Raw genomic sequence first — 18099 nt, forward strand, 5'->3', positions numbered from 1 at the left:
TTCTATGCTGGTGTGTATTAAAGCCAGTTAATTTTTGGTGTCTTAGACATCAGCCTCCACCAGAAAGCTCTTATGCAAGTGAACAGTTTGCTTTTGCATTAATTGCTTTGTTAAAGTGTCAGTATAAGCTGGATCTTACAGGTCTGCATTTTGAAAATCTCTCAAATGCCTTCTGCTGGAATCAAAACACACCTTAAAATGCTGATGTGAAGAAGGTGCACAGAGAACCTGGTTGTTGGATGGTCCTTAGATTTCAGGTTGTTTCAAGTATTTACTTACCTCTTAACCTGCTCTGGTTTGTTTTGGAGAATTTCAAGGATGAAGTTGTTTTCTCTCACATAAGATCTGTCCACAGCTGACTCCCTTTGCTTTCAGATCTTAAATGAATAGTTCATTCCCATCTCCTGAGTGGGAAGGAGAGAAAATACTGAGGAAACTTCAGGTGTGAGTGAGCAGAGCTTCTCCAGTGTCAGGTAGCACTAACCACTGTGATGCTGGGTATTGTACTCACATGTATTTAATTTCATGTTTTAGGAGGTTGGAGGGATTTTATAGCCCTTGAAAAGAATAAAACAAGCCTTTTGTTTGCCCATGTTTTGTCTTTTGCTGTTTCTGACTTCTCACTTGACTCAGCTGATGGAATGAGGTACAGGACACCAGTCAAAGCAGGGAAGTTCTCAGTGGTGGATGTAATTTGAATTGTTTGTTCTCAGTTAAGCTTTCTCTTCCAGCTTTCCCATCTTCCTTTTCAGAGTTGTGCAGCGTTTGTCTCCTTGTGTCTTTTGCCAAATAGTTACACAATACAATCAATGGCAAATATTTTATGTCCTTTTTAAAAATGCCCATGAAGTGCTCTTAAGAATGACTCTGCCATTGGTTGAATGCATGAGTAGTTTATGTTTTGAATCTACAGGAAACGTGATGATTGCAATTAGGCAAAAAAGTGAAAATAATTAAATGGTGAAAGCAAAATACAGAAATTCACATCAGTGCAGTGAGCAGCGAATGCAAAGAGAGTGTGGATGGGGAGCTCCCTTAAAACATCTGCAAATTCACTGATGTTTGGAAGTGTAACTGCAGGAAGATCTTTTGAGCCCATAGCTACCATTTGGTAATATTTTATCTTTCTGTAGGGCATCAGTTTCAACTGGTTGACTCACTGTAGCTATGTGGGAGCTAATTAATCATATAATTTGCTGTCATGTTACTGGGTGAACCTGTATCCTGGTAGCAGCATGAATTTGAGATAATGGTTTCCTAATGATTGAAACAGCTCTAATAGCCCTGGCCCTCGTGGTTGACTTCAGCGTTCCTCTGGTGGCTTTTAGAAAAATCTTTGATATGAGGTTACCCTTAATGAACATTCTGTCTGCTAGCGCAGGTAGTTTGCAGCTGTGTGTTAAGACAGCTGAGCCCCTTTCTCTTCTTGATGCAGAATATTTTTAATTAAAATAGCATATTAATAATAATGCGTTGGCATATAATGTACTTGTATTCAAAACAAACTGTTCTGCAGCTTTTACTCTGTGATGAAGCGAATTTGGGTTGTTTTGTTGGGTTTTTTTAAATTTTTAATTGGGTATGGGTTTTCAGAGCTTTTCCTAAGAAATTATAGAGCTCTGTATTGGGTGGAATACTTCAGCAGGTTTGCCTAGAGAGTTTTTAATCAGAAAATTATTGAACTCTTTTTCACAAAAAACCTTTAAGCTTGGACAGCGTAACTGTAACATAAACAGTTACCTCAAGGAAAGGAAAAACAGAAAGAGGAAGTTTGAAACAAAAAGAAAACAAAAGTAACCTTGCCTTAAAATACACTGTCATTTATCTCCATATTTAAAATTTCGTGTGTGTGCAGGGAATGTCTTTAGTCAGTGCAAAAATCTAATTAAATCTTCTCATGGCAGTGATTCAGGGCTGACCCTCTCTTTATTGGAGCATCTTATTAGAATAATAAACCACTCCCTGCTGAGAGCCACTGGCATTGACAGACAGGCCAGACACTGGGGCTGCTGATCAGAAAAGGTTCATTGGGCTCGTGTTGTCTGCAGGGTCTGCAAGAAATGTTTTATTGGCCCTTCTCTAGCAGCCCTTGTGAGAGGTTGTTTGGCAGAGTCCAAATCCTTGGCTTGTGACCAAGTACAGTCCAGGAACAGGTGGATTATTTCATTCCACTCAGTCACATTACAGTGGACAGTCTTTTTTTTTTTTTTTTTCTGTCTGCACCTATTTACTATTAGAAATTATCTGACAATTTGGAATTTCTTTACTTTGAATAACCAACTTGACATTCCTTAAAGGAATTCGCTCTTCACAAGTTTTGAGCTCGATATTCATGAAGTGGATAGGGAAATGTGTTTAGGAACAAAGCCTAGGCAGTGTTAATTATCATATTTGTATTTACCTTGGGAGATCTTCATTCCTTGGATGTCACTTGGGCACTTTTCTCTCTTAGTCTAAACAGAATGATATTATTTTTTAGTAGGCTGAGCTTTTTTCCCTGGTCACACCAGCCATGGGAATTTTGCAGGGTTTATTCTACTTCAGATATATTTGGCATAAATGCTTAGTAAACCTAGTTTAAGTTTTATTTTTTAGGGAAGCTCTGCAGGTGATGTCAAGCAGTGCAGGTACAGGACTACACTTCTGAATTTCTGTATTTCTTCCTGTGGTATTTGGCTCTAGTCCAGCTCTCAGCCCCATGAAAGACTTTAAATTCCAACTCAGAGGCTCCAACATTTCCAAAGCCACAGTGAGCTTAAAACCTGTCTGATCTCTGCTGGGGCTGCACATGATCCTTGTGTGAGAGGAAATAAAAAACGAGAAGGAATCTGATTACAGGAGTGGGAAAATGGCCAAAAAGGTGCTGTGAATTTCTGCCATGGCTTTGCTGCACTGTCTGCACTGTGTTCCCCAAGCCCAGGTGTTCCAGCCCTTTCTTTCAACCTACCTTCTTGTTTAAGGAGAGAGTTTTTCTCAGAGAATTCCTCAAGGGAATTCGCCCTCCTCCCCCACGTTGACTTTCAGTGGAAGCCACGCAATTAATTTCCATAAGCCCTATAAAAAATCTCAACCTAAGGAACAGCTTGTCATGCTGGAGGAAGAAGTGATGAAAGCGTATTTTTTATAAAATAACGTTTAGAAGGGCTTCTCTCTCCTGAATGTTTGTACTGGGAGAGCCTGGAGTTTATAAATGTCTAATTGTACTTGTTATCTCCAGTTTTTCTACTGAAGTGTGAAAATGACCTTGAAGGATTCTTTTGATAAACCTCTGAGTTGTAAGATAGATTTTTATCTCTGTAGTATCAGGCAGATCGAAGTATTTGGTCAAAGCATAATTCTGAAGACCTAAAAATCAGGACTAATTATGAAATTCCCTCAAGAAAACTTAAAGTAAGTGATCACCAAAGTTGAAATGGGTAAAAGCTTGTGTAATAAACTGCAGTGGGTTGTACAACATATATGTCTCATATTTTCTGCTTTTTTCTTCACCTTTGCTTCCCTCTTAATTACAGAAGAACAAATTGATCTTAAGGATCCTTAAAGGCTGATATCAAGTATCCTAAGTACCCTTAGAACTAGTGATATTAAGACTTGCCTGTTTCTACCACAATTTATAATTTTAACAAAATCTTGAAGTGAATGATATTTTTTTTTTTTTTTGAGTGGCTGTTTGAAGTCTATAGATGAGGCCTAAAATTTGAGTCTTTACTTGGCTAGTCCTGTGTATTTTGGTCCTGTGCATGAAATGTGCTCTGCTCTCCTGTTTTGATATATTAGCTATTCTCCAGAGGATTAAACCCTTAAATCCTCTCTTCTTCCCAGCCTCTGGAATTTGTGATGCCTTCACTAAGTTCTGGGACTTGGTGTGGCAAAGAGAAGTGAGCACTAAGATCTCTTCCTGCCAGCAGGGCCTGTCTTGGTCAAGCACAGGGGATAAAAAGATCTAACTGGGCACAACATCCTGTGTTTCCTATTCAGTCAGTCGCTGCACCCAAAGGTAAAATCTCACTGCTTCTCATAAGTATAGAATAAATAATAGGTATCATGCATCATCTGTTGCTGTTCATAAAAGGAGGTAAGTACTGTAATTTCTGCTCTGTTGAGGGAGAAATAAAGCACAAAGAAAGAGAGTGAGAAGGCTTTGCTGGTGCAGTAAATCTTCAATAGCAGAGCTGGAAATAACAGGTTATAAAATACTGAATTCCAGCTTGAGAAGGCTGAACTCAGGTTCAGTCACAGTGTGGAGTAATGCACAGTGTCAGGATCCCATCAGGTGGTGAGTGGGACCTTTCCCAGATGGCAGAGAGCCTCATTCACCTCCCTTGGGAATCTGGCTGGGCAGGTGCTGAAAACCAGCCCAGCCCATCCCATTTCCTAGAAGCAGGATGAACTCGATGCCTTATTTGAGGCCTCTGACAAAACACCGTCTGGTGTTTACTGAGATCAGCACCAGCTTAATCCCCTGTCCCTCACTGCAGGACTCACTGGGAGTGCAGAAAAGGGGGATTCACCTCACAGCACAGAGCCAGCAACCCCAGGTGAACTCTGAGAGGGTGGAAGAGCATTATCCAGCTTTGGAGCACCATGGGGACAGCTCTCTGTGATGTGTGTAAACACCTGTTTGTCCCTTTTAAAGGATTCTGAATGGATCTCTTGGCTTGAGTTTTTCCTGAGGAATTTTTGCACTGCTCTGCTCTATGGGGCACAAATTGCTTAACAAGTTGGGAATAATTCAAGAACCATCCTTGTAGATCAACACTGATGTTATAATTCAGATTCTTACCCAGGGCCCTGGAAATGACTCCTGTTAGCATTTATTGTTGGGTTGTGGTGCAACATCTTGTTTCATGAGGAAGTGGAAATGTAAGCAATACATACCTGCTGTGGAGTTTTGGTCCTGAAATGATTTTACCACTGATGCTGAATTGTAAAGGGAGATCTGGTTTTCCTCTCAAGGAGTTAATACTTTCCATAAAGCCCAGACCAGTGCAGGCTCAGGCAGGATCCTGGTGATGACTGTAAAGTAGATGCATGCTTGTTTTGTTAACCAGTTTTCACACATTCTAATATCCATATTCCTCTCATGATTACTGCTGTGAATTAAAGGCATTTTGAAGAGCTTTCCACGTAAGTACAAAGAAAGCTATTTCAATACTATAATAAAACAGCCCTGGGAATTGGACTGCAAGGTCTCTATTTGTAACTTAAAATTCTCCTTATTCAAGTTACGCTTTTTAAGGTGGTGCACTGGAATTCAGTGTCGTGAACAGATGTCTTTTTGCTCTGTCTTAAAAAACAAAGTATGCACTGACAACATGTGTTTTCAGAGTGTGTTACAGAGGTGTTTGTTCATATTTAATGTAAATGTGCAGATGTCCAGAGACTGTTTGATTCAGCAGCAGGTTTGCATTCCAAAAGCTTTCAGCAGGAGAACCTGTGTTCATCTGTGCCATCGCTGTCAGCTCAGACCTTTGAAGACATTCCAAGCAGGTTTGCACCACGTCACTTAGCAGTGGACTCACGGTGGCACGGAAGAATTCAGAATTGTGTTTGCTGTATAAACAATGCCGTTGAAGTAACAACATTTTACCATAAACCAATATTTTATTGTTGTAATAGAATGACCCCGATGTACACCATTCCTGGCCCCATGATGTGTAGTGCCAGCAGGAATTGTGGTGGCACACTGTGTGTGCAGCCACACTGGGAGTTGAGTCATGAAACTGGTTTGGATTTAAACTAATACTTCATTTTTTTTTTTCCAAGCCAGCTCAGTTGTGAGCAGCAGCTCCTCCAGCACAGCACAGTTGAGGGGGCTGAACGATGTGCAGGAGGGGATGTGTCAGTGCCTTATGTCACTGTTGGTGCTGAAGCCTGAAAATTGTTGAATCACAGCCTCAGGTTTCTAAATGTCTTAGTAAATCCAGCCCTTAAACACTCTGTCTTGGCTTCTGGAGAACTGTACAAACGATTTCACATGCATCCTTAAGTGCTGTACCAGGTTTGGCCTTTTGTGAGTGAGAAGTGCAGATGGTGAGTGTTTGATACAGCTCTGTGTGCATATGCTTTTGCAGCAGACCACCCTGTGTTTATATGTAAACACTGCTAGACTATTTAGGCACATAACTTAATCTTTTGCATCCACTCAATAATAAAATATAATTCCTCTATGACCGAAATAACATCCGTAGCAAAGTTGGAAACAAGCGGATTTGTAAGAATCAGTGGAAGTGTGTCTTGTCTCAGGTTTGGATCTTTCAGTGCTTTCAAATGTGTCTTGTCTCCCTTCTCCTCCTAAGGGTGGAGTGGAGCTGGGCATGAATCTTAGCAAATTTGTTCCTTAGCACCTTTGTCCAAGGGGTCTTAGCAGATGAGTTCTTGCAGCCCACACATCTTGACTTCTTCCAACACCTGTGGATTCATAATGCCAACACCCTCCAGTGCTGAAACTCCCTCCTGCTCATCCTGTGCTTTAGCCCCAGGACTGAAGAACTGTGTACAACTCAGATTTGCTCCTTCTGCCCTCACCTCACCTCCTGGTAGTTAGAAGTCAGTTAGTTATTTGAAAGAATGTTTTTTCCTTGTTGACGTGCCATGAATAAAGATTTTACAGCAGGAACAGAAGCACTGGAAAGGAGTAGCAGAGACCAAGTCAGTGTGCAGATGAGGAAGGAAGAGAAAGATGAGCCAACAATCCTGGCTGGAATCTTCCACCATGAGAAAGTTGGGAATTGGGTGAGAAGAGAGAGGAAACGCTGAAGCAGTTTGTTCAGAAAGGACAAGAGGACGGTGTTAACAACTGCATGAGAAAACAGCCTGGCAAGGAAACTCAGAGCTGGAGGAGAAGTTGCTCAAAACAAGCGAGTTTGGTACCAGAGCCAGGAAACATGAGCATTTTATAGAGGTGCTGCAGAGCTAAAAAGCAAGAGCCTGCATTAACAATAAAAATAAAAAAAACCAACAGAACCTGTGGAATATGGGCAGGGAGGCAGAGACTTCTAGGATTATTGTACAGATGTCAGGGATGGTGCCAGCTGTCTAATTTAGTCTTGAGACGTGAAGTCGCTTTCTCAGCGTGAGTGGTGTTGAATTTCTTTTCACGCTCTGCATTGCCTATCCAAGCAGGAAGTGTCATCTCACCAAAGCTGGCAGAGGTCACTGTTTTAATAACTATTGTTAATTGATGCTTCTGAAAAGCCTTCTATCAACTTGAATTTGCTACCTGCAGAGACTTGCCTAGCAGGTAGCTGAATGGAATTAAAACTTAAATTCCGTAATGAATAAATCACACTAGAACTGTGATTACCCTGTATGTGTTAAAATGTACTACTTCTCTAATCAGCCTGCCTGAAAACTATTGAGTCTTTTTATAAAGTGTACAATATTTTAAATCCTGCTGCTGCTAAAATCTTTAAGTTGCATGTTGAGTCTTGGTTCTGCAAAAAATAGCTTTTCTGTAGCTCTTGGAATGAGTGCAGGCAAACGCTGTCCCCTGATGCCTTCATCAACCAACCCAACATGTGCAGCAGGGCCAGCTCATGCTTCTGAAATACCACACATGTGAAAAGAAATTATTAACTGGGTTGAAAATATTAACTGAAAGCCAAAAAAAAAAAAAAAAATTTCAAATCTGTGAGCAAGTAAATGCTGTGCTAGTAAGTGAGAGGATGTGTGGAGAGTTTCCCCTGTTGCTCTCCAGAATATCATGAATCCAGATTCAGCAGAATTGTAGAGTTTATTTTAGTCTTGTGTAGTGTTTTCTACGGAGTGTACAGGAAAGATATTCTTGCATATTACAAATGTGTATTTTTCCCCCTTCTCTTTCTCCATCTTCCCAAGATCGTTTAGCAAAATTTTCTTTCTTCCAAAAGACCTCCCCAGAAAATTGTCATTAATACCTATATTTCTAATCTTTAAATTGTTGTATTGGGTGTAAAAAATGAACAGCATGCAAGTGAAACACTGTGTGGGATAAATGCTATTTAAGTCTTGTCTAAGCTGTTAAACATCACACTAACACTGGATTGCTGGATCTAATCCAGTAAAAATAAAAAAAAATTAAAAAGAGAGGTCACATTAGAGAGCGAAGCCATCTGTCCAGTGTGGAATTGAAAGGCATTTATAATGAATTGCTTTCCTATATTGCTGTCTTTTGGGGGACCTTTATGTGAATCAAAGAGATGGTACAAGACCATTTATCTACCAAAATGGTTCCTGAATTATTTCTACGTTGTCAACCTGATGTTTTAGCATGAAACTTCTCGGTGAGTGTTTTGCATAGATAATTAGGCCTTTCTAAACAGTATTTTCTGGCTTCAGAGGTGTCTTCTGCCTGTTCCAGGCATTGTTTCTCTAATAGGGACTAAAGGATTTATGTGTACACTTACTGGCAAAATGGCAGAGAGATTTTTCAACTAATATCTCTATTACTTCATTCTAGCGTTGCTTTTTCTGTGTATTCATAGCAAGATTTGGTTTGAAGTGTAATATTTTGAATTAATTTTAGTCGCTGATGTTCATGAAGTAGATTTGTTTTGTTTTGACTTCTGTAGTAATAATCTGGCATGTTTGTGGAAAAAATTACTCTTCTGCATTAAAATAAAAATACTGCTTCATAGTGTTGACAGCCTTGGAGAGCAACTGATGGACTGGCTGGCTCTGCACATTCAGAATATTACCCCTGAATGGTACTATTAGCATTTTTTAAAGTAAAGATTTTGTGTCCAAAATACAATTTTAATACCTCTTTAAAAATCATGAACTATGTCATGAAGGAAAGAAGAAGAAAAAATGGGAGAAGGAGGTTGGTTGCTTTAAAAATCTTCTCTCAGACCAGTAAAATTACAGTAGGGGAATTGTTTTAGTACTTGATAAGATCTAATGAGGTGAAGTCCTCTTGGTTCAATCTTTGGTTCTTTTCTGAGTAGGATATTTAGGGATCTGGATTAGGACACTGGATTAGACACTGATGAAGTGACTTAAAGCTTTTTTGGATAGAATGGGACAAACTCAGGGTGTTGCAATAAGAAAGTGTTAATGTCTCCATTTTTTGAGACCTAGGATAGTTCCTAATACGAAATTTTGTCTATAAAGAGTTTAAATTCTGTGCTGTAATATGGGGATTATTGGGTACAATCTTTTGCAGTCTGACTTCAGACCCTTTTTGAACAACCTTTGCATTCCAGGGAAGCGATGGGGACAGAGTTTGTCTAGACAATCTCTTCAACCTTTTGAAGGTAGAACAACAGAACAACTCTAGGACATAAAATTTCAGCTTGTATGTAATTCTGAGAATTCCATGAATGTCTTTCTCTTAAGATGAAAATAGGCCAAGTGGTTGAGCAAATCTATTGCCATTTGCTTTTCCCCCGCTCTGCGTTTTCTCGTCTGGGTTTGTAAATTCTCATTCCAGCCATCATCTTTTGTATGTAGGAGCAAACTGAGACGTGCAAAGGACGTCAGAAGTTAGAAGTGCTTGTTGGCAAAGTAAAATTAGACTTTTCTCCATCCTCGAGTGCTTTGCTTCTCCGAGACTGGGCAAGAGGTTCTGTAGCATAAATAGGAACTATCATATTTTTGAGCTAAAACTGGACAGAGACGTTTAGATTTTGTAAGTGCTCATTTTGGGACTAAATTTATGTGTTTCAGTTCTACGAAATAAGTTCCAGACAGCAGCTTTTTCTCTGACCCTCTTTCCAGACAGCCTCAGGAGTGTACTTTATCTCTTCTTCATCATGTGTTCCTCAGTTTTCCCTGAAATCATCACCAGTTACACTTTTACATTACTTCACTGCATCTGATTTATCATGTCCATCCCTTCACAAGATGTTTCACCAGATGTCCTCTCTGAAGGGCAAATCTATAGGAGAATTTTGCCATATATGAGGTTGTTTGTCATTTTATATTTGAGGCCACAATGCAGTCAGGCTAATTGAGATACAGATATGTAGATATAGATATAAGAGATTATATAGATACAGATATATATAGATAGATGCATCTTTGAAGAATCTTTCTGTTCTGATGAGTGCTCAGGAAAACCTCATATCTACTTAAAAAAAGGCACAGGGGCACAAAACAATGCTGTGTACATCAATGCTCTTTTATCCTGTTGGTCTGGGATCTTCTCTGCCATCCCATTGACTGAGAGCAAGAGGGAAAGGCTCCATGTGTGGATGGTCCTGACAGAGCTGTCAAAGTAAAACATGACATTTTTCTGGAGCACGTGGTTTTAATTTTCCTTCTTCTGTCAATTGGTCTATGAAAAGTTGTACAAAAATAATAGGTATCTAAGCCCAAGAAGTCACAATAACTCACCTTTAAGTGCTTTCAGAAGGTGGTTAATGCTAATTAGAAGATTCCTGGTTTGCTGTATGTGGGATTTCATTTAAAGGGAAGATTTCACAACCCTGTGAGTTCCCTGCTCTGCCTTACACTGCTCAAGTAGTACAAGGTGACAGTTGGGTTTGGGTCAGGCTTTAAGCCTCGTGGTCAAGACAAGTTTAACATTTAAAATAATCATATGAAAGAATGACTTTGAAGAATTGATTACCTCCAGCCAGCCTGGATCCCATTTTCAAAGGATGAGTGTACATGTCTGCTGGGATTTTCAGAAGGACGTAAGCAGATTAAATGCCCGAGTCCAACTGTTGTTCACATGATTTAAAATTACTTGAATTTTCCTTCCTTAGTGTATTGACTATGTCAGTATCTTATGCAAGATATGTCAGTATTTTATGCAACTTCTTATTTTGTTTGTTTTTAACTTCTTACTGCCTCAAGCTTGGCAAATTGGAAAACTTAAGCTGTGCAAAAATCTGCATCACGACATGTTCAGAACCACAGAATCTCTCCTTGCCTGTACCACAGCCTGGTCCCCCACAAGCTAGAGATTAATTTATTTGCACAGCCTGGAGAAATGGCATTTATGAAACAGTATAAACTCTGGTGCTGTATGAAATAAGTCAGGGATTGAGCAGTGTTTGAAATCAGTTAGGTTTGTGCTGTTCATGTGGAGCTTATTCCTCCTGGAGCAGTGGGTGATGTGCCTCCTCTTTCCTGGTGCTGAGGAACTTCTTGGCTTCTGGATGTTTTTGGCTTTGCTTATCAGCAGCAAAGTGCTAATGAGTCATTGCAGTGAATGGGGAACTTTCTTCTGCACAATGATAAGTGTGGATTAAGGGTTTTGTGCAAAATTGTCATAACTCATTGCATTCTTTGGTTACCTTTAAAAGCTGACTTTACCAGCTGAGGAGGTGTAGCTTTCCTGATTTGATTTTATTTTTTTCTGATGGTTTTAATCCTTTGCAAAGTAGCAATTGGAGCATTGCACCTCATTGTTGTTTAGGGAGTTTTAGCACTAACAGAAGAACTTAATTACTTTGAAGAGCAAGAATTCAACATTTTTTTGCCTTTGTTTAAACAGATTAAAAGGAAATAATTAGTTGGGTTTTTTTGTAGTTTTACTGTTAATGTAACTCAGACAACGAGTTTTTCCAAAGTCTTTTTTCAGAGCACATTTGTGGAGTTAGCATGAAAACAGTTTTATTCAAGAATTCATTCATGGATCTGATTGAGTCGCAGTGTTTGCAAATGGGGACAGATCAGTGGACAGATGATACAGACTATCCTGTAAACTCAGCTAAAATTTGGATTTTAATGTGCCCAGAGGAGTGGCTGAAGGATGGGAGGCATTTCCATGGGTTGGGGTGATGTGTCCTGGGAAACAAGGTCTCTGTCAGGCTGATTTCAGTGTTAATGCAGGTGAACTCTTCATTTGATCCCAGGGAACAAGACAAGTGTTTGCCAGCTCACCTTGGCCTGCAGCAACAGGGATTATACCCAGCAGAAAGGATGTTATTTTACCTTTGTGTTTGATTGCTCCACAGAAACATCTGGAATTTACCAGCCAATTTCAGAGTCACCAGTGCATGAAATAAATTGGAAGGATTCAAGAAAAAAAAAAAACACCCCTAAGAATTATCCAAAGTCTTTGATAAAACCTTTATCTGTTAAGTTTATCAACGAGAGAGTAAGGACATGACAGCCTGAGAATTCCTACACTGGAAGAGTAATTTTAATCATGTGTCCTTCAATTCCCCGAGGAGAAAGTATAGAAATACAGTGGCAGGAGTTTGAGGCTGACAGATTTGGACTAAAAAATAAGTGAGTTTTTAAAGGCACAGTAATAGATTTTCAAAATGACTTGCAGAGGGCTTTGGTTTGTTTCCTCTTATCAGTAACTTTTCGAATTACTGCTTGCATTTGTTTTTGAAAAATATGCAGGTAGCAGAGAGAAATCAATTCAGTAAAGTCCCATGAACAGGGTTAAAAAGGATATTTTTTTAAAGGAAATTTGCTGAAAAGGATAGATGTTTTTAAAAAGCGTAGTTTTGATAACCTGAGTGTGTGAGAGCTCCTGTGTTAATGCTGCTGTTTGGTTTGGTTTGGTTGGTAGGTACGTTGATGATGTGATCAGTCGGATTGATAGGATGTTTCCTGAAATGTCCATCCAGCTCTCCAGGCCCAATGGAACCTCTGCAATGCTTCTGGTGAGTTGGATCATTTCATCCCTTGAGTTAACTTTCTTGACAGATTGAATTACTTTCCCAAAAATGCAGGTTATTAATTTTTTTTTTTTCAAAAACATATCATTGTTCATTTGTCACAGCAATGTAGCATCTTTCTTGCTCTTAGGCAAATAAGTGATAAAAAGAATTTCCTCTTTAAACAAAAGATCTATGGCTTTTTTATTGTTAAATGGGATTGTAGAAATATGAGCACAAACTCAAATACTCACTGTGGTTTTCAGCAGACTTGGCAATGAGTGAATCTCAATCATGATAATTAAGAAGGAAGAGAATGTTGTGAGGAAGAAAAAAAGAAGGAAACCAATATGATTTAAATTTGTTCACATTGCTCTTGGGTCAGTGAATTTCTGTTATATGATGAAGTTAAGAATTTGCCTTTGAAGTAAATGAGCAGTAAAGGCTGGATTTGAGATAAACAAGTCCAATACATTCAGCTTATTTCTGCCTGACCAGGCAAGATTTCATTTCAGAGGAGCCTATTGTTCCCATCCATTTCTACAGGCAGCTGTTGTGCTTACAGCAAAAGAAATCTTTAAAGTTCTAAGAGAGCAAAGTGGAAGAGGAGTCCATGGGGTGGCAGCTGGATGCTGATATCCTTCTAGGGAAAGGCAGAAATCACATATTTTGCCAAATTTTAAATAAAACTAGAAAATACACCACATACACAGATGAAGAACTGAGGCCAGTTCAGTTTTTTCCATCTCACATTTCCCGTGGAAATTTCTCTATAGTAACCCTTGCTGTGATTATTTTTAATTTTTAATTATTTCAATTCTATTTAGTTTTAATTAATCAACTGTCTAACATCTCATTATTAACTTTCTTTGAACAGCCCCAAATTCACAAGAGATTAACTGAGTCAGAGGTTAAAATAAACAGCTGGCATTAAAACATTTAATCTGCAATTGTTGGATTCACCAAGTGGAACAATATATTCCAGAAGAGAATGGAATTCATCAGTGCAGTCTTAAGAAGTTATAAGTCTTAGAAGTTTTTGCATTTCCTCTTAAGCTGACTTTGTGTTTTATCTATTTTGCTATAGAAAAATGTCTGGTTTTGCTTCCTTACTTTGAAACCCTTTGCATTCTCTTGGAGCTTTTCTTTGCATGCTGAAGTAACTTCCACTTTCAGTGGCTTTTTGAGGTGGTCAGGAAATAGATGATGCTTTTCAAGATTCAGGCACAATTAGGAAATAAGGTAAATTAGGAAATAAGGTAAATTATCTTGGTTGTGACTGCCAAGGACCAAGGCTGGGTGGTGACTAAAGGAAGGCCTTTCACCAGCAGCAGTAACATAGTGAATTCCATGTGGTGTTGCTCTCTAAATCAAGGACATTTTTATTTCTACAAGATCCCAGCCCCATGTTGAACCAGTGGTATTGCATATTTTCCTTGGATCAGAGATCAAAAAGATTGTTTTTCAAGTATTTTTGTATGTGATTGTGTGATGGGTTTATCATTTCTCCTTTTAGCCAGGTTTTCCCTCTTCCCCATCTGTCTCAGTTGATGTTGCCAATATGGCACTTTCCATCTGGCCCTGAACTGCTACAAAAGCTTTTGCTGTTTTCAGCCACAGATCCTTCAGTGAAAAAGGTGCTGTGGGCTGGGCAGTGTGAAGAGCACCTCCCCCAGAAGGAGGGAGGTTTCTTCAGCACTTGTGATTTCTCACTCTGAACTTAGCCCAAGTTACATCTGGAGCTGCTCCCCTGCTGCAGTGTGGTTTACCGCAATGCCAGAGGCTTCAGATAATGCTCATTTTATTTAAAAATACTTCACAGCCATGCTGTTTGCCCAGAGTTAATTAACTAACTGTATAATCTCAGCCATGCTCATCCTTGGACTGTTCATAGCACACCTGGTGTCCTAGGAACGTCCTTGATGCAAAGGTCTAGTTCTTACAACATCTTGAAACACAATCATCCCATCCATATCCAGAGATAAATCATGCATTCATCTCCAAAGGCACTGGGAAGCACTGTCCATGTCTTAAAAACATGTAAATGATAGGGGAGGAAGGGGAGAGGAGGCATGGGAGACTCGCTGAACCTTCAGAAATGTTGGGGCATTTGCCAAACAAATGAACTTTAGGAAAAAGACCCAAGAGGGGAAGTTTTAGCCCAGACTCTACAACTTCATGTGCACATGGAATTCAGTTTATGTCCTTAGCTGTGTAGAGGTGAGACTTCATAGGGAGATTCAAGAAGATGTCTTCAAGAAGGACAGGGAGCTGTTGGAGAGGATCCTGCAGAGGGCACAGAGAGGATTTGGGCTCTGGAGCATCTCTGTGATGAGGAGACACTGCGGCAGTGGGCCGGGTTAGTCTGCAGAAGGGAAGGCTGAGAGGAGATCTCAGCAATCCATATAAACATCTCCAAGGGGTGCCTGAGGATGGTGCCAGACTCTCTTCAGTGGTGCCCAGCAATAGAATGAGGAGCAATGGCCCTAAACTAAAAGAAACCACAAAAATTTTCACTTCAGCATGAGGAAGAACCCTGAGATGAGCTGCCTGGGTTAGGCCATGGTGCTAACAATGCCACAGTGGTGGGTTTGATCTCTTCATGGGTTATTCACCTAAGAGTTGGACCCAGTGATCCGTGCAGGTCCCTTCCAGCTAAAAATATTCTATGATAAACTTCCCATGGAGGGTGGCAGACCTCTGGAACAGCTGCCCAGGGAGGGCAGGGAGTCTCTGGAGACATTCCAAACCCACCTGGACATGTTCTGTATCTCCTGCTCCAGCTGACCCTGCCTTGGGCTGGGGGTTGGATGGAATGACCTCCAGAGGTCCTTCAGCCCCCCAGCATTTCTGGAATTCTGTAATAATTAGGAGCTCTGTGAGCCTCCTGGTCAAACTCTCCTGGCAAATAACCCTCGTGCTCAGCTGGGCTCTCCCTGAGCAGAAGCTGCAAACTTCTGTGAGAAAAAAAAGCTTCTTCCTCCAGACAATGAGGAGATTTTTTATGCTTTAGATTTATACACAGCAATTGTACCTCATTAGTCTGGATTTATGCTACACAGGCCAAACACATAAATAATTGAAAGCTTTCAGAGCTCTGTGAGATCCTCGGCTGATTTTAAAAGCAGTTTATTGTGGCATTTCAAGGTGCTGTTTAATCCCAATCTTCAGCAGTGATTTTTCAATTAATCTTTTAATCGCACTATGTATAAAATAGACTAAACCTAGAATTATATCAGCCTTAATGACGGTGTTATGCAAAATTAATTTCCAGCAGCAGCACAGGGAACTGTGGACTCCTTGAGGTTTTTGTGAGATTTTGTTGGTCAAATGCCAGGAACTGTAAATAGATAAACCTTATCTTGTCTATCAAGAAAACATTAACTGATTTTTGATGAATGAAAACACTTAGATTTTTTTCTTCTTTTTTTGAATGATTAGCTGCATTTCTAGATACGTTATCAGATTATTTTATGATGGTTTTATACATCTTACTTCCATTATCAAAATCCAGAGCATTTTTTGTGTGGAACAAATCCTGTGTACAATTCATTCATTAATATCAGAAATATTTTAGAAAACAGTAGACTTTAGCCCTACTTTTCCAGCTGAGAAATACCAATTCCTTATCATCACATACCCAGCCAGTCCTAATCAGGGAAGAAGCTTATTTTCTTACATACATCTGGGAACTACTTTGTCTTTAAATTCTTTTTATCCCTAATATTTGTAAAGAAGTACTATAGAAATTACAAGCACTGGGTAAATATTTCTACAGATAATGGAACTGTATTCTGTAATTTCTGTTTCTAAAGCATAATGGTATGTGTAAGTAACTTCCAACCTGAAAAACTGAATTGTTCCTGCCAAACTCAGGGCAGAAATCATGATTTCTTCTTTCCAGGTTATCTTACAAATTTTTCCTTCTAAATTAATTTTCATAAATTTATACTGCTGCCTGGCTTTTTAATAGATCTGTCATATAAAAATATGAAGCAGGTTGTTATACCATTTTATTCATTCTCCTTAAAACCAGACGCATTTGCATTTGAACTTTCAGATCTTGTTCCCGACATTTGAAGCAGTCTGATTGTGTGGCAGTGGGTTGTATTAATTGCAAATACACCAGACATCTGTTCTCAGAAACTGAGTAATTCTTCGTGGCTCATTTTTTGTTTATTAGTGTTTTACATAAAACCATTATTAGTTTTGTGGGGAAAAATGGGTGCTGAAATATATTATTTGCTCATTAAGGAAGGCACCAGACTGATTGCTCTGTGTGAGACCCTGATGTTGGAGAACTGGGAGGGAGGCACTGGATAAAAAAAGCAGTTTATGGGAGGTATATAGTTACATTTGGTGGCTTAGACCCCTGATTTTTAGGCTCATAGGATGAATATTCATTTAGGGATTTACTGCCTTGGTTTTGGTGTTTGATGGAACTCCTGGGATGTTTCAGGTCTGGTGTGAGCTGGGGGAATCATTGCTGAGCTCACAGTGGGACTTCTGAGTGCAGTGGCTTCACAATTTGTGCCTCAAGATGGAGAACCAGCATTTAAAAAGCATTAAAATCAGCATTTAGAGGGCATTTAGCCAGTGTTTGAGGTGATGTGCAGGGGAAGAATGTCTTGAATTAACAAAGTACAGGAGCAGGGGTTGGCAGGTAAATTGTAAAGTATTCTCTGCTTAGCCAATGAAGAATGAGGAAGATGAGGAAAAGTCTTTTCCTTTGGGAAAAGGGAACAACAGTAGAGAAAAGTAGAGAAATGTCCTCAGCTTTGCTCCCTCCACAGGGTTAGTGTGCCCAGAGCTCTCAGGTGTGTATTGATATTCCCACAGATTTATGTTGTGGAAGATCAGACATCATTTTCATCCTTGTAAAATTCCTGGTGTGCTCTAATTTAGAAAAGAAAAAAGAGACAAAATCCATTTCATCTTCTGTAGCAATGCTGGACTGGTGTGGCACTTCCATAAGTGTGACTGGCCACTGGCAAAATCTGCCCTTGAACCTTTGAACAATGTCCTGTGCCAGTTTTTTTTTGCTTTATTAAGAGAATAGGGAATGTCACTGAGGGAGAAGAGCCAGCTCATCCTTAATATGGGGAAAGCATTTAAAGTCCTTCATTTATGTTGACTTTTTATCAGGCACTATTGCAATTAGGTTAGACTAATGAAAGGTAAATTCCAGCTCTTGCATAAAAAAAGAAATCCTTGTAAAGAACCTAATTAGTATGTTTGTTTATTTAGACTCTAATGGCTTAATTGCATCTTATCTTGCTATTTACAAATAGGCATCATTAAAGAATAATGAGCATGTGAGGGAAAATGCAGCCATACCAGCAGCAGATGAGACATAAAAATGAGGGGAAAAAATATCTAGTTGAAATTCTCCGTGTTATTTCTTTTTAAACTTTATTTTTAATGCAAAACCTTTTTTTTCCAGCAAATATAAATAGGATTTCCATGCATTGTACTGATTAGTAAGAAGGATCTGTGAGTGGGAGGCCAAGCTTTTGGCTGATTCCATGGCAAGGAGCAGGTGTCTGGCCTTTTG

The 18099-nt window shown here is 39.4% G+C and overlaps 1 protein-coding gene across 1 annotated transcript in view; it reads left to right on the forward strand.

Moving 5' to 3' along the window:
- Positions 1–18099, forward strand: part of MED27 (mediator complex subunit 27) — an 81778-nt gene that overhangs the window by 43026 nt on the left and 20653 nt on the right. The window contains exon 4 of the mRNA XM_085076962.1: positions 12458–12551. Within this exon, the coding sequence (XP_084933088.1) occupies positions 12458–12551 (94 nt within the window). The remainder of the gene's footprint in view (positions 1–12457; positions 12552–18099) is intronic.

Source organism: Lichenostomus cassidix, chromosome 17 (assembly GCF_008360975.1).
Source record: "Lichenostomus cassidix isolate B80296 chromosome 17, HeHo_3.0, whole genome shotgun sequence".
Lineage (NCBI taxonomy): Eukaryota > Metazoa > Chordata > Aves > Passeriformes > Meliphagidae > Lichenostomus > Lichenostomus cassidix.